Source organism: Neolamprologus multifasciatus, chromosome 6, assembly GCF_963576455.1.
Source record: "Neolamprologus multifasciatus chromosome 6, fNeoMul1.2, whole genome shotgun sequence".
Taxonomy (NCBI): domain Eukaryota; kingdom Metazoa; phylum Chordata; class Actinopteri; order Cichliformes; family Cichlidae; genus Neolamprologus; species Neolamprologus multifasciatus.
The window spans coordinates 31,505,665-31,529,770 of NC_140444.1; the positions used below are offsets into that span (position 1 = coordinate 31,505,665).

Genomic DNA, 24,106 nt, shown 5'->3' on the forward strand with positions numbered 1-24,106 from the left:
TTTTGTGGTGTGTGTGTGTGTGCTTTTGTGCTCACATGTGATACACACACTCAAATTAAGGTGACATCATGGCATCGCTCCGAAGGCCACACTAGGTTCCAGATGAAGGAGGAAACATCGAATTAACTCCGAATCAGGACGTGGACACAGACGCTTTGTATTAAGCAGCAAGAATAGACATAGTGGGAACAGACTGGGAACAGAAGGGCTTTCCTGTGTGAGTGTTGTTGGAAAACAAATAAAGGAAAAATGATTTAAGGAATAAAAAGTTGGTCGAAATTATGAAAAATAATCTTCTCAAAGCAGCTGTAACATTTCCTTCCCTGTGGTGTCAAATAACCTTCTTTATCAAGCTGCTGAGGAGTCAGAGTGACACATCAGGTTTCTTTAGGTTCTTAAAAAAAGACACATACAGGATACCCTTCTGTAGCCTTCTGACTGTGTGCATGGTGTGGAGAAGATTAGCTTTCTTGTTTTGACTGCTCTGACTTTTATAATGTTATTGTGTTAGTGCAGAAAGCAGTTTGGCTGCAGTGCATCATCATGATTTGATTACTGGCCCATCCAAAAATTTCCTGCATGCTGAAATTATGTAAAGAATTGCATTGCCATAACTCTGCATTTCAGGACTGCAGGGTTCACAATCTATTCAGATTTTCAGCATTTTCTCATCTAACATGACAATAAAATTTAAATAAAAGTAGGCTGACTATCTTTAATTATTATGATTGTAATTGTATTATTTGTAGATCTACATGCATGCCCCTACACAAATACTGCAATGGTTACAATGCATTGCTTAATGAGCACTTCATAGCTGACTGGAGAGCAGAATTTCGGACTGTATGATAATTTTGTTATGGATATTATTGGACATTTCTGTACCTATAAAGTACCTCCTGATCGACTACAGAATAGCGGATCAATAGACTGACTTTTTGATTTTATCTGCAAAAACAAATCAAGTTTGCATTCTCCTCCTGTTGTTATCATTGTACCGGTTAGTTACACTTAAGCCCCGAGGCCTGCGTCGAGGGAAAGAGGGCGTGGCCAAATAAAGCCCATGTTGAGGTCCGTATAGTTCTTCAGAATATCACATGACCAAAGACAAAATAGGCTTTTCTGAAATGACGTGACTGCCTCGTTATGTGATTCAAGCTTTCAAAAACACACGGGAATTATTTATTTGTGTGAACTGGATCTGAGCTGATTCTGAGAATCATCATGAGCTTGCAAGGAGATTGTAAGCACATGATGGTGCCATCAAAAAATATCAGCAGTTAGGGAGCATTTTGACATGACATCACCCAATAATAACATACATCTTCTCAAACAAATCTTAGAGAGGATGGTTAGTTACAGTAGATACATATATATTCTACAGAACATCATATGGTACATAGACCATACATATCCACTGGCTTGTAGCCCACTTGTAATATCACAGCACTCCTGGTGTACAGCGATTGACCAGCAGATGTCAGGGTGCTTCATGTGATCTTTCTTTTGGCGAAACCATTGACCGGAAAGATTCAACACATTCACGAGGCTTCATCACACCATAGATGAAGAAAGAGACAAATGTTAAAACAATAGTAAAATAATACTATTTAATGCTGTTTTAACTTCAGATGTTCTTCTGATGTTCACCTGTGTTTACTAATTACAATAAATCATTTGATAGGTTTAAGCAGGTTTAACCATGTGAAAAGGAAAGTTCTGAATCTGTGCAGTCCAGTATAAAACTAAGTACCCTCACTGTCTCCATAGGCAGAGGGTAGTAGCAAGGTGCTGCTGATAAAATGTACTTGATTAATTAATCAGCAGCAAGTGTGAGCACCTCTGTAGAAGCGGCAGGTTTGGGCAGTTTGCTTCACTGGAGCGTTAAGGTGTGTGCTGACATAATGCAACAGTCTTCCTAGGAGTGAATGTCCCAGGAAATTCACCCTAGGTTCAGACCACGTAATACTCAGAGGAACTGCAAAGACCCAAGAGTCACACCCGAGAGTCTACAGGCCTCAGCTAGCATGTTAAATGTTAAAGTTCATGACAGTAAATTAGAGAAAGATGGATCAAGTATGACTTGTTTGCAAATATTTCAGGAGTAAGCCTCTTCTGTATAAAAAGAACATGGCAGCATAGCTTAGGTTTGCAAACTTATATGTGAAAAAACAACAAAAGCTCGAGTCCTTTGTACAGGTGAGACCAAAGCCGAGATGCTTGCCTATATTACACAGCACCATGGCCAAAACCATACACAGGATCTCAGCACATACACCTCATACCGAGTGTCATGCACAGTGAAGGAAAGGTCATGATTTGGGTTTGCCCTGTAACTGCAGAACTGCAGCACCTTCTAGTTATTGAGTCAACCATGAACTTTGTGTACCAAAATATTTATGTGAGACCATCTCTTTAAACGTTTGACCTGCGACCATGAAACAGGACAATTATCCCAATGATACCAACAAATCCCATGTATATTAAAATAAATAAATCTGCATGGACAGCAAGGGTGAGCAATTTGTTTTATTAATTCGGACTTTTTTGTACCACATTATGCACATATGGACTCTTAATAACTAAAGCAAATTTACAGTTATCATCAAATATTTAACCTTATTTTAGTTTAAGACTTTATCAGAGTTTTTATCATCCATTAAAACATCATTCTTATGGAGATGAAAGACATGTGAAACTGTAGCTATTTTTTTTAATAAAGCATGAAGCTACTGCTACATCAATAAGACAAAAAAAAAAATCCTAAGCCAATGCCAAAATTTATTTTTGGCACAGTGAACAAAACACAGGCATACTTGAGTGTGTTTATGTGTTAATTATACAGTGTTGTTACTACCTGCTTGCCAATTTGCTAGCAGGTGATGGCAGAAAGACAGATTCCCACTTGTGCTGAGACATGAAGTAGCCTGGCTCTGCCCTCATTTCCATCAGCTCTTATTATTATCCTCGACATAACTGTGAAGAAGTCATTAAAAATCCTGCGCCATACAGAGACAAGTGCTTAACAGGCCTGAGCCACAGTGAAACTGAGAGGTTATAAAAGTTCTGAGGCTGCTATCAAGAAGCACTAACTTCTGGTTTGTCTAATTAATCTGTCTGGGTGTATTTGGCACCTGGCTGAGCATTTAACTATCAAAGCTTGATGATACATCTGAATAATTTCTAAACTAATCAGTCAAACTGTAAAACCTACAGTTAAGAGTCATGAATTCATGCGCTCAAAGCTGTCCAGTGGTCCGGATTAGAGTCTTTGGCAAGTCTATGCTGGCCCCTGGGCCTTATGTTTGACACCGCTGCTTTAAAGCTTGTGAGTTGTGTGTGTTTGTGGCTTTTTGCTCCTGCCCAGTGGAGAGGACGCTGTCATTGACTTATTCTTTTATTTAGTGATCAACTTCTAGGTTTTGTTGTATTTCATTCTATTGGTTTAATTATTATTGAAAACACTCGATTTCTTGCCAACACTGCCTCTTTATCTCCTGTTCAAACTCAGAAATGTTTTGTTATTTCCCAAATATGTCATGGTCCTGGGTCGGTGACCCAGTGCTTTAAGTTGATTATTATCATTTTTCTAGTTTATTCTGATTTCGTATTTGTTCTTAGGGTTTGAGTTGTGTGTTTCTATCATCCCTACCTGTGTCTCTCCTCTGTGTTCTGTTCGTGTCCCCAGTTGGTTGTGTAAAATAGTCTGTGTGTTTCCTGTTTTACTTTGTAGGTCTGTGTCTCGTTATGCCCATTAGTTCCAGCTGTGTCCTCTCCTGTGTGCCATTTCCTGATTACCTGGTGTGTGTATTTATAGTTGGTGTCTGCCTGTGCTTCTCGTTGCGTCGTCTGTGTTTCTAGGTATTCTGTGTTTCTCTGTGAACCTCCCGTGTAGTCTACTTTATTCCATGTTTCTTCGTGTCTCTCTGCTCCTCACTCCATGTCCTCCGTTTTGTATTAGTTTTCCCAGTTTAGGTTTATGTTTGGTTCTGCCCACACCTTGGTTTTGTGCACTGTAAATAAAACCCACTTGCACCTCTGCCATTGTCTGCTATTGGATCCTCCTTTCTCACCCTCCACACGACTGCCGCCCCAGTCGTGACAAAATATCCCCTGAAGTTTTATGGAAATGTAACAACTTTGATCTAATTATTTACATTGCTGAATTATCTAATGTTTTTTAATTAAGAGATAAATCAATTAGAGAACAATAAATACAATGAAAAAATTTAAAATAGCATAACCACAGAATCAGAAGTTTTCACACATGCACATCATCTTTGTATGGCTCAGTTCTCATATAATAATAATAATAATAATACATTTTATCTATAGGCGCCTTTCAGACCCTCAAGGTCACCTTACAGTAACACGTAAACATACCATAAAAGACATAAGAAAAATGTATATCTAGCAAACATGGTAGGTAAAATTTAGACAAACATTCATAAAAGTATAAAAGCAAATATAAAAACTGAGCAAGGTAAAAAATGGCCTAAGAGAGATCAGGTGTATGCAATTCTAAACAGATGGGTTTTGAGTAGTGATTTAAAAGTGGTGAGAGCAAGTGGAAGTGCATTCCAAAGTCTCGGGGCAGAACAACTAAAGGCTCTGAGTCCAATGGTAGTCAGGTGAGCAGGTGGAACTGACAGAAGGGAAGCTGAAGAAGAGCGGAGTGTACGAAGGGGCGAGTATGTATGGAGAAGATCGGATAGATATGGAGGAGCAAGGTTATGAAGCGCTTTAAAAGTGAGAAGCAGGATCTTGTAATTGACACGGAGGTGAATTGGGAGCCAATGGAGCTGTTTAAGAACAGGAATATACTGAACACTCCACACACACACACACACACACACACACACACACACACACACACACACACACACACACAGTATGGCCTTGTCTCACTTGGAGACACTTCCTGTTTCTTCACAGTGTTATGGCTGTAAATTATACTAGACAAGGCTGTAACCATAATCAGCTTTAAACACACACACACACACACACACACTCACATACATACACATAAACATGAGCGACAAACAGATTCTGATGTAAACATGTGGGTTTTCTCCCATTTCATGTACTGTGAGCAGATGAATTAACATCCAGAAGAGACAACTTTGCTCCTAAATCATATCAACATATGTGAAATTACAGCATGAATTCAGAGAACAGGAGACAGTATTACTAATACCTGCATGAGCCCTCAGAACAGGTGATTCAAACCCTCTGTAGAGTGGACTGTTGCATAAATTGCAGAAGCTGTTGTTGATACGAGTTATGATAATGGCGCCATCTGGTGGCCATGTACCTAAATGCCAGCGAGACACATTCGGTGAAAAGAGCGATTTCGGTAATGGTTAGTGTTGGTGCTAGAGCATCTTTTTAAAGACTGTTTCACCTGTAATATATAAGTGGGACATTTAGCTTGTTTTTAGTTTTTATGCTTTTTTAATGCCCTGTGCTTGTTTTATTGTAAATAAGTTATGTTTACTGCTACACTTGAGTTTTGTACTCCTTGTCTTCCACCCCCTTATATTTTTTAGCTGAAACAACCACTATACAAAAGAAATATTAAGATGAAATAGAATTTTAAAATATTACAGTTACCTTTGATACCAACAGGTATTGTCTTGGAGAAAAATGAACTACATTAGAAAATATGTGGGGTCATTTTTAAGTTTTCAAGGCTTGCTAAGATTATAGGTGCATCCTCAAAGAGTCATAAGGGATACATCAGTAAGAGCTCATACATATGCACAAAGCCAGGCCATAAACATACTCACTTCCTGTTTTATTTTGGTGACTATTCTTCTGTGTCTTGTGTGTAGTTCAACTTCCTCCAAAGTCATCATGTTAGGTGCTTTTGGGTTTAATTCTTGTCTGAGTCCAGTGTTTTGGGTCCCTCGCTTGTCTGCCACACAGCCAAAACAGGGAATAAGCTATGAAGTAAGATATTCATCCATCAACCAAGCATATCACAAAACTTCACATATGTCAATCAAACTGAAATGTCTTTTTCTGGGGTGTTTGACTGATTCGGTCTCACTGACACTTCATCACAGCTGCATCTTCCTTTGTGACCTTTCCTGTGATTGTGCAGCTTTTGAAAGGTTAAAAGGCAAGGTCGACTCAGTTTACTTCATCATATTTATAATTTTCACAGTGTTCTTTGTTTGTGCCACATCTTCCAAAGACTCAAGAAGAAAAACAAGAAGTTCCTCAAATATTTTATTTTATTTTATTTTATTTTAATTGTAATTTATCTCCAAATTACTTCTACTTTCAAAAATTATTGAGGAAGTGCTTAATGAACACTGATTTTAGCAAAAACCCCAGTGCTGCTTTGCCTGTGCTTATGAACAACAGTTTTATTGAGAGTGCTGTAATCCATAATAAGTACATATAAGTAATAAGTGCACAGGTGTCTCCTATCCTCTTAACGCCTCCCCAACACACACACTCCCTACTTTGAACAAATAATAACATACACAAAACAGCTAGAAACCTGGTTTATGATCAACATCTTAGTTTTTTCACATGAATATCTAAAGTCTGTTCAGTTTTATAAGATTGGAGGCTAAGCTGTTGTATTCAGATCAAGCTGTTTTCATTTTTGTTACTGATGAAACTTTTGGTATTCCAGCCTTGCTAATGAATTCATATTTTCATATGTTTCACATTTTCACCCTTCATTTTGCTGTCTGCATTCATAAAGCCTGCATGAAAAAGAAACAGCAAGAATGCATGAACCAAAGCATCTCTGTAAGAGTCCATCGTCTGTTTTTGTATTTCCTGCCATGCTATTCTTTGCTCTACTGTAACTGTTAATGTGTATAAATAGAAATGCCTCTCTCTGTCAGTTCTTCTCTTCTTCGCTTTTTCATCATGTATTTCTGCTTTTACAGTTACAGTCTTTTCTGCTTGTTTCATCTGCCAGTGCTTTTTGTGTTTTGGGTGCACATTTTTTTTACAGAGCAGTCATTTCACACATGGCTGGTGTTGATGCATAATATGACACCTTTCTTATCTTTGCATGCCATACTTCTTTCATTGTTCAGCATTCACACATGTATCATGCCCTTACTTCTCTTGCAGAGACTTCATGTTTCTTTAAAAAAAGAAATATACAAAAAATTTAATTATTACAGGGTTGAGTAATGCCATCTGTGAGTTGTTCATTTACACTGCATTGATCCCCCCCACCCCACCCCCCACCCCATTTGATACATTGAGAGAAACAGGATACCTTGTATCTGTAATCACACCCAGCAGAGACAACATATTGTCAAGGAGTAAAACAGAAACAGAGGAAGGATCTGTATGTTTGATTTGGCACAGAAACATAGCTATAATTCAGTACGGAAGGATCATAAGAAAGAAATGACCATGATTTATTAATGTACAGAATTTAGATAGAGGTATTTGGCAGTTAGACTCTGATGGCCTGTGGATCCCAGCAGTGATAGGGATTAGAGCAGGACTCCCTGTGAGGGTGGAGATGAATATGGAGGCTTGAATACAGCCTGAGTGATGAGAGGCGGTGATGTGGAGAAGGTGGGTTGCACAAAGGCATCTGCAAAGGAGAGTGACAGATACGCAGTGAGATTTAAAGTATGTGGCATGAGTGCTACTTTGTCTGATGAAGGCTGGGAGAAAAATGATTGGACAACATCAGTGATGTCACCAAACAGCTTCTCACCTGGGAAAGTAGAAGTGATGTGAAGCTTAGAATTAGCAACACCTGGGAGCAGACAAATGTGAGACCTGAGATCTTCCTTATTAAACTTATGCATAAGATTCCTTATAATGCGATGGAAAGATGAGCTAAAGATGAGCTAACTCGGGGTGACCATTGGCAGAACAGACTGCACCTCAGTCTCCACTCCACTGAGAACCACAAAGATGAATCTCTACTCCAAATCTGAGCCTGATAAAGAAAAGCAAATAAACAGACATTAAAAGGCAGTATTCCTCACTAGGTTTTAGCATAACATCAGTAGCTGGTGTATCTGTCAGTAGTTTTTAATCTCTGAATACAACACATTATAAAAATGAGCCAAAAAGAGGAAATGCTTGATAGTGAGATACATCATCTCAAAACGTTGTGGTAAAGGCAAGAAGAAAAATATGATACTGCTTCTCAGAGGAAGTTTTCATGTGGGTGAGCTTGAGATGCTTTTATCTCAAAATAACAAAAGCAACACACAGATGTTTTGTCGTGCTGTTATATGTCATATATGAATAGCTGCTGCACTAATTTGATACAAGAGGAGGAAGTGATCTGAAGGTGTTGCATGCACACATATTTGCCGTAATTTCCATGTCCATTTGGTCATAAGACTTTGTAGTTTTAAGAAGCTGACTTCTGCTTTTAAGCAATCATTCTTTAATAAGACAGCAGCTGAAGTTTTTGAAAGCTCATTAGTCAACGTTCTGATTAGATAGTGAAGTCTGCAACAGCCATGTTCTTCACAGAAGCTGAATGTTTGTTCTGGGTTTTTGTTCTCTGTCTCTCAGGTAGGAAAGATTCAGTTTTACCAGATCCTTTAATTCAATGTCTACTTTTATGTATCAGTGTAAATGCTGCAATAGGTAACATTTTACAGTTGTAGATATTTGAGACATTTAGATATAAAATGAATATTTACCGTTGTTTAGTTTATGCTAAAAGAAGGAATTTTGCTGTATTCCGTAAGATCGTCTTTTCTAGTCTTCCTGTCCTTTCACAGCCACTTGTTTCTAAAAAAGTACACTTTATTATTACATAAGCTGCTAGTTTCTCAGAATTATGTACTAAAAGTGGCCTTGCTTCAGTGCCATGAATCACTGGGTTTAACCCATACTAACTCACTCCCGGCTTGGCTCACATAGCTCCGTAAATGATTATTCTCGAACAACTACAGCACCTAATCAGGATATTTAAGAAAGTAAAAGATTTTCACATTTATTATCTATTAGTGTGCAGAATTATTATGCAACTAAATGAAAAATGAATATTTCCCCATTTCATTTGTTTATTTTCACCCAATGAAGTGAGAATGACAAAACAAACAACTTTAAAACTTTAAATGTATAAATAAACATTTCTGACGTAAAAAAAAAAAAGTTATTGACCAAAACAGTGAATTTACTTTCAAGTTGAAGATTGTTGGTTATTTGATTTCTCAATGATCAAATGTTTTCTGCAGCAGCACCCGGAACCTCCCAGACAATGTTAGGAGAGCTGCACTTTTTTCCTTTACTGTAAATCTTCCATTTCAGAAGGGCACACAAGTTCTCAACAGGGTTTCGGTCAGAAGAAGAAGTACTATAATTTTCCAGTTAATATGAAATCAATGGAAAATAACATGTTTGATTCTTCTCAAATCTTTGGTGGTCTTTTTTTTAATACATTTCTTGACCCTGTGACTTTTTGCAACAAAACATTTGATGGTTCTCTGATAACGTTGCAATATATTAGCAATTTTCAGAGTGCTGCATGGAAAATGCATGAAACTTATATTGTCAGAATAACATATGAATGTTATAGAAATTGTGTAAATCTGCACAGATGCTTGTTAATCAAATGTTCTGTTAAAGGTGTTCAGGGACAAACAAAAAGCATCTGTGCCTTGAAAGGTTCATCAGTGAATCTGTCCTGCTCACATCAACATCCAGCTTCAAGCATGAACTGGTACAGTGTACACAGGGGGGGCTTCAAGATTGAGACCTCTGCAGATGGAAAGTACAGCATGTCAGCAGAGAGTAACTTGACTCTGACAGTCAACAATCTAGCAGAGAATGATGCAAACATTTACTGCTGCAGAGAACCTGCTGACAAATCAGACTGCGGCCAAAGGGGAATTTCTCTCAGTGTTGCAGGTACAGTGGTTTTATCAAACGCGTGAAGAACTCATTTATGAATAATCAATGTATTGATATTTTTTCTATTAACGATCCTCTCAGAGCTGCAGGTAAAGGTGATTCCTGCCACAGAGGGACAGACAGTAACACTGATGTGCAGCAGCAGCTGTCCTCTGACTGAAAAGCCTGCAGCCTACATCTGGTACAAGAACAGAGAGTTTCTCTATGAGGACTGGTCTCCCTGGTACCAAGAGCTGCTCAGCAGTGAGGAAGCAGTCACATACTCCTGTGCTGTCAAAGGCTACGAGGATCTCAGAGCCCCTGAAGTCTCTGTGGGTGAGTCATGATGTTCAGTCAAATGATTCTCAGTAAACATACTCAGTACGCTAATATTTAATTTCATCTAGATTCCATCACACCAACATGCTTCAGTGTGACGTACAATAAAAGCGAAATGTGTCCTTATCAGCAGGGATCAGAACATGAGCTTTGTTCCATCACATTTCCCAGAGGTGAAAACACAAACACGTCTTCTTACTGACCTCTGAAGTACACTGTTTGTATAGTCACTTTTTAAAAATTATTTAATTAACTGAATCACATATGTATTTAATTACATTAAACTGTGTTTGTGTTTGAAGACATGTATAATGGAAATGGGTGCAAGATATAAAATTAAACAAAGCAAAGAGAGGCTTTTCCTTAGGAGAAGACAGAGCATGTACACAAAACTATGGTAATTGAGAAAAATAGTAAAGAAATAGCAGGGTATAAAATATGCATATTAATAATGTAGTGACTGATGAAACTATTCCACATTTTTTAGAGGTACATATCGTGAGGACTAGTGGGAACACACAGACCTGTAGCAGCTTGTGTCCTGTGATCGACCCTCAAACTGTCTATGTGTGGTATGAAAATGGAAAACTTTATAGGGAAAATATAAGAAGCATTTCAACTCCAAGTTCTTTGAAAAACAACTTTTACTGTGCAATTAAAGGTCATGAACATCTTCAATCTGATGAAGTCTGTGAGTATCACAGAAAACTGTTAGTTCTGTTAATTAATAACAAGCTGTTATCTCAACATGCAGACACCACAGTCAACTTTAAATCTTCCATCTATATTTCAGGTGTTCAGGATAAAAACTGCTGGAGAGTGAATTATGTCAGCAGGAGAATCTGTGCTCTGGAAGGATCTTCAGTGAACATTATCAGTAAATACTCACATCCTGATAACATGAAGCCAGACTTTAAATTATGGATTAAAAAATGGAGAACAGGTGATAAGGAACTTGAAAAACCGATTGAGCCTTCAGGTCGTGTGGAGTATCACGACAACATGAAGAACCAACACACCCTGACCATCAAAAACCTGATGAAGAATGACTCAGGAGAATACACATTCATCCTGAAACTACATGATAAAGAGCTGAAACTGCCTGGAGTCTTTTTGATTGTCACAGGTAAAGTCTCCTAACAAGGATTAAGATGTTTTATTCCCAGAAAGTTGACTCTGTTCATCTGGACGTAACATTTTTAGTGGGAGAAACATCTGAAGAAGTCACTCATCCAAGTCAATCTTCCAGAGATTGATGAATGATGAAACGTTTCTCCCTCTGAAAATGCTACGTCCAGATGAACAGAGTCAACTTTCTGGCACTAATGTAAAAGTGCCATCAGCAAAATTTCACTGATCATCACATTTTAGCTGGTCTAAGAATAAATGCTTCTTGTTAAACTGTTGACTGTCCTTTGCTTTCCACACCACTTGACCTGTATCACATTACCCATGAAAATGCTATCCTATATTAAAAAAAAGGTAATTGGGAAATTTTTTATGAGATTTATAGTTTTTAATAATTTAATAATGTTCCTCTTTCAGAGCTGAGAGTGAAGATGAGTCCTTCTGCAGTGGTGACAGAGGGTCAGAGAGTCACACTGACCTGCAGTACCAGCTGTCCTCTGACTGACAACACAAACTACATTTGGTACTTGAACAGTCGACCTCTGAACATGACAGAGAGCCACAACAAACATCTGATCCTAGACCCAGTCAGCAGGGAGAATATAAGAAATTTTTCCTGTGGTGTTAAAACCAACAAGGATAACACCACAGCTCAATGGCTACCAGCAGCTGCAGGAGGTTTTGCAGCTCTCCTGTTAATAATAATAATACTTCTCACTGTGTTCTGCTGCCAGAGGTGAGCATCACTGTGTTCTCTTTTAGATTAATCATGTTCAAACTCTGATTTGAAATCTGTTATTCAGTCATATCCTTTCGTGTTTGACACTCAGAAAAAAGACGGCTTCCAGTCATTCTCCAAAGAGAGAAATATCAGACAACAAACAGCAGGTACATGACAGGTTTATCTCACTAACATTATACCCTCTCGTATGCAATGAAATGTAAAGTTATGTTATTTGGTTTCCTCAGGTCAGCATTAATCCCATATATGCAAACAACCCAAGCCAGCACAGCAGGATGCCTGACACCACGAACCATGAAGCTCATCTCTATGACAATGAAGTTGATCTCTATGACAATGGCGCTAGTCTCTACTGTAACCGCTAATATTGAGGTTAACAATCACACTCTATAGTGGAAATATACAGTAAAATCACAGTAGAAATGAGTAAAAAAATGAATGGGGTTTTCAATTTAACGATAGCCTACGATATTACGTGTTGCAAAAAACCTGGAAAGTGCATCACAACATAAAAATGCTGTTGTTAACTTTGTCAGACACGCTAGCTGTACTACTTTGTGAGCTTTGTGTTGCTTTGTGAATTTATAACATTATCTGGAAAATGACTGTAAAACTGAACTTTAAACTCATCATGTGTGCAGGTTTCTTTTTTTCTGAATCATAAAGTTTCTAATGTTTCTCATGTTTATAATAATGGTTATGTAAAATAGACAAAATAAACAAAGTCGCTCAAGTAGCTAAATTCTTTTGCACAACTATTGTGAAGATTTATCAGAATAATCACTTGTGGATTGTTTCTTCACCTTTTTGCTGTCAGAAGGTGGAGGGTTTATTCAATCTTTTTTCCTTCAATGACTGTACAATGAGTACAAATAAGTACAAGTAAAATCAGACCTGCTTTCAGGTGAGTTTCCTGCAAACAACTTATTGACATTAACTATCACCTGACTGCAAAATGTAGAGAAGTCAGTGAAAACCTGCCACATAACATAACATAACATAATTAACTAATGACATTTACAGCTCAGTTATCTTCGGTTTTACGGACTTATTCAGATTATGCTTTTTTTTAATCAGACAAACAATATCTCACATGCAGCAAACACCAAGAGTGGTTATGAAATATGATTTTTATTAAAGAGTAAAAGTGTTTACATCTGTGAGTGTGGTTGCAAAGCGCTAAAGTCTGGCACTTTCTGACCACACCCAGCACCCACATTCAACCAGAGGCAAAAAAGTAGCTTCACAGCAGACTACAGTCGACATCTCTACAGCTGTTCATGCTGCACGTTTAACTTTTTTTAAAAAACGAGTTTTACCACCTCCACAGCTCTCTGCTCAACAATGACTATTTAATGCATTCAAATACAACTACAAGGAGCAGAGCTGATACTTACAGTAAATCTAATAAAATCATCATTATTATATGGGAAGTGACTGAACATAGTTCAATATAACATGGTACAACATAACATGCAAGAATACTAAAGATTTAAAGAAAGAGGAAGGACGTTTGGTTTTAGTGTCCAAGCTGCACAACCAGTAAATATGAAACATTCGTGTTATCTACCTCATCCCTCAGTCTAACAGAGAGTACTTCTTAGTTTGAATGGTGAGTGACTTTGTCTCTTGTGTCATCTTTACACCAAAGGTTTGGACTAAAAGATCATGTCATTGAGAGATGCTGGCTTTCTGTTTGTGGCTGTCCTCTTTTATATCTCAGGTATCAGTGATTATTCACGAGTCCTGAAATAAGAATAGACATAGACAAATGCATATATTCATCAAGAGAAAAGGCCAAACGTCAACATTCTATCATTTATAGATGAGAACTTTGAATGTTCTGCCCAACTCAAAGTGGTAGAGCACACTTTGAGTCCCTATATGTTTCTGAAACATGCACTGAAATGAACTTAACACTGTTTGAAGCTATTTCTACCGCTTTGTTTTGATATGTTATTCTCAGAAAATCCACTGGATGTAAACCAGTCTTTAAGTTGGAGACCTTTTCAGTTAGCTTCCCTACAGGAAGTTAGAAAAGGATCACTCAATGTTTCCCACACCACAAGATTCAAGATTCTTTGTTTGTCACGTGCATAATTATACAAGTACAACACGCAGTGAAATGTTACCTGATACGCTCCTTGACTGTGCGAAAACAGAGAGAACAGTATATACAGCGAGTGATTATATACAAAGAGGACGTTATGTGCAGTAAGTGAGTGAGTTATATATAAATCATGTCTGACAGACACTGTGAGTGTGACTGTGACACTGTGAGTGTGTACGGATGAGTCAGTTTTGGGGCACATCTACCACCCACTGCATCACAACACCAGTCATTCACTTAATTACAATAGACGCACAGAGTATTATTAGTATATTATAGTATTATTATAAAAATGATCTGGATACAAATATTTCATTTCATTTATTTTTGTCCATTTCAAAGATGCTACAGTGTGACTTATGCTTATAGAATCATGTGTTCATACAAACAAGCATCAGTCGATAAGCCGTCCTCCATCACATATCCCACAGGGAAAGTTTTCACAAACAAACTGTAAAACCATTTGTTTGTATTTGTTGAAACTTATATTTTGGTCAATCATATAAGTTCTTTCAATGTTTCATGAGCAGTGTTGGGACTAACGCGTTATTAAGTAACGCGTTACAGTAACTACGTTACTATTGTGGTAACGAGCACGGTAACTAGTTATTATGCCAAAACCAGGAACGCGTTAGTCGTTACTAGGATTTAGATAGGGTCGTTACTCGTTACTTCGTGTGGTGGCTATCGCGGAGCTTCCACAGGTAAGAAGTTATGACCTGCAGTCTATCTGGGTCAGATATAAACCAAGTTTAGGTGGAGTTTATTTTCGTTGTGCTGACTTTTTCCGTACTGCGTACTAGCTAGCATGACGGAGTTTCTATACAGCTGGGTGGGTGCTATGAAGTTAATGATGTTGAACTTTATTTTGTTCATAAGTTATTAGAGTTGCCAACCGTCCCGTCTGGTATTCAGAGAAAATATTACGCGTTTCTTATTGAGGTGAAAAGGAACAGTTTGTCCCGTAATTCAGCTACAATGAAAAGGGCACAAAGCTGGAGTTATTCTGTGTCTTTGCTGCACAGCTGCCTCTTCTTCTCTCATTCTCCCCCTCCCTCTCCCGTTTCTACTTCAATCATGAAAACTGATCAATGATCAGCTGATCGGCTCTCTTGTTCGTTTATCGCCCACTTTGCGCCAGAAAGAGGAAACCAGCGGATGTCACGCTAAACAACAGCAGCACGTTTAAGCTTGATCAGCTGTTGTTAGAATTTATATAATATTAATTTCTAGTATCAGCTGATGTTTGCTGGAGCCACAGCTGCAAAAAAGCTGCTGGTCATGATGTCGGTTTGGTTATCTGGTGAGAGGGAAACATGAAGATGAAACCAGGAGATGTCCTTACTGAATCATCAGAGCTGAGCAGGTGATGGAGAAACAGGTTTACCTTTTAGGTGACATGAATGAGTTGAAGGGAAGTTATGAACTGTTTCTGAGAGACAAATAACCCCAGGATCCTTTTTTAGGTAGCTGACAGCTGGTAATTGTGCAGGTGCGGATCTAGCAAAGTTTTGCCAGGGGGGCCAGGTAGGGCATTAACAGGGAAAGGTGGGCACAAAGAAATACTTTTCTTTCTTATTCTAATTTAAAATGTCTAGCTTTTAAAAAATAATTATCTGAATCTTGCGAACAAACGATTGATAGATTGATGCAAATATACCATCAAAACAGTGTACATCACTGTCACAACAGTGTTTGTTTTCATTCAAAGGCTTTATGATTTTTCCTATAATGGTGGGCCGGTCTCTAGTCAAAATGCCCGAGCCGATTTTTTGTCCCAGTCCAGCCCTGTATGCAGCTCATCTGCAGTCTGGTGTTACCTACATCTTCCTATTCAGAAGGCAGAATTTCCGAGTTCCGAGTACAATCAAAGTACCACGACTGCAGTTTTTGTGTTGGATGTAAAAGGCGCACATGATGCTGTGACGTAGGCTAGAATCATGGCAGCAGTCAATGATGGTCCGGGTGTGGGATTTCTCTCGTGGAAATATGCACATTATCTGTTCCTTTCTATTGGTAGGTGGCACAGTGCACTTGTGGCAAGTAAGCAAGCTAGAAGACTGGCAAAGTTATGGAAGCAACACATTAACAAGAGAATTCTGAGTAAAACTAAAGTTACTTTCCCTAGTAACTAGTTACTTTGAAAGTAACGAGTAACTTGAAGTAACTGAGTTACTTTTGATAGAAGTAACTAGTAATGTAACTAAGTTACTATTTTAAAGTAACTTACCCAACACTGTTCATGAGTAACACGAAGTGTATTCATCTCGTATCAAAAGAGGTTCACATTCAAAGAGCTTCTTCAACATTGTGATTTGTAGCACCAGCTGTAAACTGACTGACAATCAAACTGCATACATGTGGTATCACACAAACTAAACTATTTTGAGAATCAACTTAATTCAACTCAATACTCAAGAGAAGTTTTTAAGTGTCAACAATATAGGGTGGGCCATTTATATGGATACACTGTAATAACATGGGAATGGTTGGTGATATTAAAGTCCTGTTTGTGGCACATTAGTATATGTGAGGGGGCAAACTCCTCAAGATGGGTGGCGACCATGGTGGCCATTTAGAAGTCGGCCATCTTGGATACAACTTTTGTTTTTTCAATAGGAAGAGGGCCATGTGACACATCAAACTTATTGGTAATGTCAAAAGAAAAACAATGGTGTGCTTGGTTTCAACGTAACTTTATTCTTTTATGAGTTATTTACAAGTTTCTGACCACTTATAAAATGTGTTCAATGTGCTGCCCATTGTGTTGGATTGTCAATGCAACCCTCTTCTCCCACTCTTCACACACTGATAGCAACACCGCAGGAGAAATGCCAACACAGGCATCCAGAATCCATAGTTTCAGGTGCTGCACATCTCGTATCTTCACACCATAGACAATTGCCTTCAGATGACCCCAAAGATAAAAGTCTAAGGGGGTCAGATCTGGAGACCTTGGGGGCCATTCAACTGTTTCCAGGAAACTGTTCATCTAGGAATGCTCGGACCTGGCACCCATAATGTGGTGGTGCACCATCTTGCTGGAAAAACTCAGGGAACGTGCCAGCTTCAGTGCATAAAGAGGGAAACACATCATCATGTAGCAATTTCAAATATCCAGTGGCCTTGAGGTTTCCATTGATGAAGAATGGACCCACTATCGTTGTACCCCATTTACCACACCAAACCATCACTTTTGTTGTTCCAACAGTCTTGGAGGGATCCATCCAATGTGGGTCAGTGTCAGACCAATAGCGGTGGTTTTGTTTGTTAACTTCACCATTCACATAAAGGTTTGCCTCATCACTGAACAAAATCTTCTGTGTGAACTGAGGGTCCTGTTCCAATTTTTGTTTTGCCCAATCTGCAAATTCTGTGCGCTGATCTGGGTCATCCTCGTTGAGATGCTGCAGTAGCTGGAGTTTGTAAGGGTGCCATTTGTGAATAGCTAATATACGCAGAAGGGATGTTCGACTAATGCCACTCTCCAGTGACATGCAGCGAGTGCTACGCTGTGGGCTCTTGCTGAATGAAGCTAGGACAGCCACTGATGTTTCTTCATTAGTGACAGTTTTCTTGTGTCTGCATTTTGGCAAATCCAACACTGAACCAGTTTCACGAAACTTAGCAAGCAGTTTGCTGACTGTAGCATGGGAGATGGGTGGTTTCGTAGGGTGTCTTGCATTGAAATCTGCTGCAATGACCCGGTTACTGGATTCACCAGATATCAACACAATTTCGATCTGCTCCTCACGTGTTAACCTCTTCGACATGTCAATGGCTGTGAACAAAGAGAAGCTTGTAAATAACTCATGAAAGAATAAAGTTATGTTGAAACCAAGCACACCATTGTTTTTCTTGTGACATTACCAATAAGTTTGATGTGTCACATGGCCCTCTTCCTATTGAAAAAACAAAATTTGTATCCAAGATGGCCGACTTCTAAATGGCCACCATGGTCACCACCCATCTTGAGGAGTTTGCCCCCTCACATATACTAATGTGCCACAAACAGGACTTTAATATCACCAACCATTCCAATGTTATTACGGTGTATCCATATAAATGGCCCACCCTGTATATTGGTTCCATTCCTCCACTGTTTCCTGTTGATCTTAGCATTTAGAGTATTAAAATACGTTTTAGAATTTTACTGGTTTTTGTCATTTGCCCACAACTGAGACTGTTCGTCAGACCTAGAATCTGTGTATGTGACACTTGCAGTAACTAGCAGACACGTATTGTTTCTTCGCAATGTTATGGCTGGGCACTAAACAAGCCAAAACTGTAACCTGTTACATACACACACAAACACACACTTGGGCAAGAAATATATTCAGATGTTTTTTGTTGTGTTTTAACCATTTCATGAACTGAGCTCAGATGAATTATCATCATCATCATGAATTTTCACCATTTGTAAAAAAAAATGTGTAAAACATATTTACAAAGTGAAACAGTAACAGGATAAAATATTACCACTACCTGCATGAACCTCAGAACAGGTGATTAAATCATCCCTCAACAGTAGAGACTGTTATATTGAATGCACAAGCAGTTGTTGAAATAATGGGTTATGGCAATGGCTCCATCTCGTGGCCATGTCTCTAACTGCTAAAGAGCAGAAAGAGTGAAGAGGGCTCCTGCAATTAGGAGTCCACCAAATTGTTTGGATTCATAGTGACATTGTGAAGTCAGCATGTGCTGATTTTTCATCGGTTACCCGAAAGAATGTGTTCTATGCAAAGTGAGATTTAGTAAACAGCAAGACTGATTTAAAAGCACAATTCTTGAGTGAAAGGTGTTGAGTGAACAAGGCTGCATGTCACTGCAGCAAGGTGACAAGTTCAACCACTAGAGGGCAGCAGAAATAAAATTTCTATAGGCGTTAATTTTTCAAATGTAAAATACTAACTTGTTCAGACAGCTATAGTTTATAAATGCATGAAGCATTTAAAGAGGAAGGAAGTTTGGGTTCAGTTTGAAACCTGCATGATGTGTAAAACCAATGAACATGAACCAAATGCCATTTTATCATAATGTGACATGCTGGCCAGGAATTTGACATACCAGGGTATGCCCTGTCTGCTTTGTCTCTATTTGACAAATGAATTGCACTCCAAATGAGAGTGATGGAAGTTTCAGGATGAGAATGAAACCATAGCTGTACAAAAGAAAAAAAAAAAAAAAACTACTAAAGTTTTATTTAGAACATAATGCATGTTATTAACATGGAATTGAGTTTTAAACTATAAATGACACTAGTAAATATTTTATTGGAGAAAAAAATAACTGGATTAGAAAATATTAGGGACTAGCAGATTAGTTTCTAGTTTTCAAGGCCTGCTAAGGTTCTAGGCGCACCCTAAAAGAGTCATAAGGTGTCAGGCGTTGTGTGGAGGCGAGGAAGAAGGAACCCAAACGCAGGACTCACAGGTAGGTGAAGACTGGTGAAGGTTTATTATAAGGAGTGGAGGAACAGAGGGTGAACGGACACTGACTGGCTGGATCACTGAATGGCTGACTGAACTGAGAGAACACGGGGAGGACAACATCACACGAACATCAATGACACGACAAAGAACTGGTGAAACCGAGGAACTTAAATACACAGGTTGAATGATGACAATGATTGGAAACAGGTGAGTACAGGGCTGAACATAATCTGACTAATGACACGAGAGACAAGCTGACATGGGAAAAAACAGGAAGTGAAAACATTGATGTGGGAAAACTGAAAACACTGGGTCACCGACCCAGGAACCCTGACATAAGGAATCAATCAATCAATTAATGTTTATTTCTATAGCACATTTAAAAAGGACCTGTGTCCATCAAAGTGCTTCACAAAAGTGCCGCAATGCAGGTTACAACAAAAGACAACAAAAACAGTTATATTTACAGCAACAGTTACAGTTATGTAGCACAAATTAAGCAAGTGAGTTTTTAAGCGCAATTTAAATGATTGTATGGACGTCAGTCAGAGCACATATTCACAAAGTCAGGCCATATAAAAATTAATGAACTAATCTGGCTAAACATGCTCCCTGGGTCTTGCTTTAGGAGTTTTGGGATGTTTTTCTAGTTTTGTATTTTTGATTATCTTTCTTTCATGATTCTATATTCTGCATATATTATATTTACATTTGTCTTGTTTCTTAGTTTTATGGGTGTTGCATTCAGGGTTTTCTTGGAGAGTGTTAACGGTTTCTGGTTTTGTGCTTTCTTGGAGCAGCATATTCTGGTGTGTTTCCTTATATTTGTATTTTCAGGTTTTAATTCTCTTGTTTATTTCTGTTCTTGGTTTTAGTCTGGTTTGTGTTATTCCTTGAATCCCCATTCCTCCCTCCCTTGCGATTCTGTGTCTGGCTTAGTCCATAACTACCGCCCCATTGCTGAGTTACTTTCACTTTTACTTAATGAGCAGCTCTTTAAGATAATGGAAGGCAAACATTTATTATATAAACATCTGATTTTGGGTAAAAAACAAAACAAAAAACAAAACAATGCTGCTTTGCCTGTCCTTATGAAAAACATTTTAATTGAGAGTAATCTATAATAAGACATACGTAAGTACACAGGTGTCTGCTATTATCATCTTACAACTTAACGCCTCCCAAACACACAATCTCCCTACTTTCAACAAATAATAACATACACAAAACAATCTGATTGAAACCTGGGCATTATTTGTGATCAACATCTCAGTTTTAAGCAAAATATCCAAAGTCTGTCCAGTTTTATAAGATTGGAGGCTAAGCTGTTCTCAGATCAAACTGTTTTCACTTTTGTGACTGATAAAATTTGTGATATGGCCTTACTAATGAATTCATATTTTCATATGTTTCACATTTTCACCCTGCATTTTGCTGTCTGCATTCGTAAAGCCTGCATGAAAAATAGACAGCAAGAATGCATGAACCAAAGCATCTCTGTAAGAGTCCATCGGCTGTTTTTGTATTTTTGTATTTTCTTTGCATGCCACACTTCTTCCATTGTGCAGCATTCACACATGTGCCATGGCCTTGATTAGCTTGCAGAGACTTCCTGTGTTTTTGAAGGAATGAGTTATTGCATGAGTCGTTAGATGTCGGGCATTCAATACACTGCAAAGGACATTTTTTTGAATTTTTCCCATTTGATACATTTAGAAAAGCAGGACATTTTGTTGTATCTGTAAACACATCCAACAGAGACAACATTTTGTCAAGTTGTAAAAATGTACATTACTGCATTACAATGACAAGTTGAATCACTGGAAATCAGATGAATTGTTTTCATGGTGTCCCATGATACACTTTTTTCTTCACTCACCTCTTCTCACTTCCTAAGAGTTGACACCAGGTTGCATTTAATCATTAATCTCTGGTTCTCTTCTGTAGTGTGGCTTCTGCCCTGTCCCACTGCCCCCACCCCTAACTGGTCACAGCATATGGCTCCACCCTCCCTGAGCCTGGTTCTGCTGAAGGTTTCTTCCTGTTTTTCCTTCCCACTGGCGCCATGTGCTTGCTCTTACACTACAAAGCACCTTGAGGCACATTTAGTTGTGATTTGTTGCTATATCAATGAAATTGAATTGCATTAGTGAAATATTAAGTTGGATTTGATAACGTGTGATAACTGAAGGTGCTGAGGAAATAAAACTGCTACATCTGCACTAAGATTTGTAACATGATTTAGAAAGAACCGTCCTCTCTTACTCATGCCCCATTCAACTTCATTATCTAATAAGCCATTTCCTGTAGAAGGAGCACAGCAATGTCTTTTTCTGTACTGAGCTCATGTAACACTGCTCACCTTTCTCTATCCCTCTATCACATTTAAAGTTTCTATTCTCCTACACTCTCCTTATCTTTAAAACACAATATATGAATACGTCTCCATCAGGGATTGTCTGTGATTTCTAAAGACTGTCTTTCAATGGGTTCACGGAAAAAGTAATTGGTCTTCTGTAAGTAATATGCCCGCTGATCATCATTCTTTGAGAACTGAGAACTGTAACAACGAAACACCCTCGAACATTTCTTCTTCTTTTTCAACATTTACAGCATTCAAATAACCTGAAATCTTGCTTTGATTTATAGCTTCAGTTTTCATTCACCTTGCCTGTCCACTGCTTGGATTTGCCTCCACTTCTCTTTCCCTTTTGCCACAGCTTCTGCATTTCACTTCGTCATCCTCCTGCACTGTTTACAAGTCCATTTTCACACCACCATGCAGAGCTGTTTGCTGGTTGCTATCTACAGCACTATCTGTGACTAGCTGTTCATTTGCGTCACAACCTGCAGATCATTGATTACTGTAACCACTGTCACCAGCCTTCTACTGCTTCCTTGCAACTCACTTGTTCCATTGTCCACTGTTATTTAGGCAGGCAGGATGAGCACTGCTGTCAAAGCACATCATGTGTAACTGAGCTGGGACAATAATAGTACACGAATCATTGCCATATTTATTTCTTTTAGACACTGAAATGTCTTTCAAAGGGTCATTCATATGTATAAATGTCTGTCTTTAAAGAGACTAAACGTGTTGGAGTCTGATGTCTTTGCAACCACGATGATCTGTTCATCTGGAATTAAGGAGGTGGGCAACAGATCCACACTGAGGATACAAATGCTGGAGAGACAGCTGCCAACAAGTAATTCAATACCACACCTCTCTCAACCAAAACCTGAACATCTTCGTCTCAAAGAAAAATGACAGCCTTGTAGACTTCTCTTACCCTCTCAAGAAATCAATTCTGAAAAGAGAAGCAGTCCAAAAATCCACTCATTCAGTAGCTACACACACCCTCAGAGAGGAAATTGTTTCCATCCTGGTTTTGGAACAGCAGGCTCTACTCCAACTTTCTGCTCAATAAAGTTTGTCACCATATATTAAAAAATAGTATTCCTCTGTAGTTGAGTGACTTTTGTATGACTTCAGCATCACAACTGGTGTATCTGTTTTTAAACTCTGCATAAAACACATTATAAAAATCAGTTGAAAAGAAAAAACATGTCTGACTTCTGACTTTAGAAATATTTGGCAGTAAACGCACTAATTCAAAATGTTGTACTAAAAACAAGACAAAAACCTGTTGTTTCATGAAGTTTTTGTGTGTGAGCTTGAGATGCTTTTGAATTGAACATTAAAAGTTCAAAGTGTCTGTGTCTGTGGGTTTTCTTCTTAGTTTTATCTGGACCACAAAATGACAACCAAACCACATGTAGCTGTTCTCACTCTGAGAACATGGAAACATTAAAAAACAAACAAACAAAAAAAAACCATTAAGTCATGCATATAACTATATATATACACATATATATATATGTGTGTGTGTGTGTGTGTGTGTGTGTGTGTGTGTATACTAATAAATATCTAGATATATAGAGATATAGAAATATGTGAAACAGTTACTTTGACACTTTGGTTGAGGTTTCGTCTTTCCACAAGAGGAAGTGATCTGAAGTTGTTGCATGCAAACACATTTGCCCTAATTTCTTTGTCCATTCTGTCATCAGACTTCGCAGTTTTAAGAAGATGACTTCTGGTTTAAAGCAGTCACTCTCTAATATGATAGCAGTTGAGTTTTTTGAAAACTTATAAATCAACTTTCTGATAAGACAGTGCAGTCTGCAACAGACATGTTCTGCACAGAAGCTGAATGTTTGTTCTGGGTTTTTGTTCTCTGTCTCTCAGGTAGGAAAGATTCTGTTTTCCCTGATCCCTTAATTCATTGTCCACTTTGTATGTATCAGTGTAAATGCTGCATTAATGCATAGGTAACAGTTTATGGTTGTAGATATTTGAGGTTGTTTTAAATTTTACTGTTGTTTATTTTAAGTTATTTATAATAACGATTTTTTTTTACTCTATAAGGTCAGTCCTCCTGTCCTTTCACAGTCACTTATCTCTTTTTTTTAAATCACCACAGAAAAATAGCCTGTTTTTGT

At 38.2% G+C, this 24,106-nt stretch overlaps 2 protein-coding genes across 4 annotated transcripts in view; both read left to right on the forward strand.

Moving 5' to 3' along the window:
- The window catches only part of LOC146517339 (zinc finger protein GLIS2-like), a 340,746-nt gene that overhangs the window by 311,556 nt on the left and 5,084 nt on the right, over nt 1–24,106 (forward strand). The window lies entirely within an intron of this gene.
- Nucleotides 8,274–13,129, forward strand: LOC146517355 (uncharacterized). 3 transcript variants are annotated; one of them, XM_085163085.1, is made up of 9 exons: nt 8,274–8,523; nt 9,586–9,867; nt 9,952–10,185; nt 10,257–10,361; nt 10,676–10,879; nt 10,982–11,314; nt 11,734–12,052; nt 12,147–12,204; nt 12,286–13,127. In XM_085163085.1, exons 1-9 carry the CDS (start codon nt 8,469–8,471, stop codon nt 12,421–12,423), a joined length of 1,728 nt encoding a protein of 575 aa, XP_085019211.1. In that variant the 5' UTR covers nt 8,274–8,468; the 3' UTR covers nt 12,424–13,127. The 3 variants fall into 3 exon arrangements, with proteins under 3 accessions (XP_085019211.1, XP_085019212.1, XP_085019210.1); XM_085163084.1 differs by lacking the exon at nt 8,274–8,523 and having other exon boundaries at nt 9,492–9,867; nt 12,286–13,129; XM_085163086.1 differs by lacking the exons at nt 12,147–12,204; nt 12,286–13,127 and having other exon boundaries at nt 8,277–8,523; nt 11,734–12,056.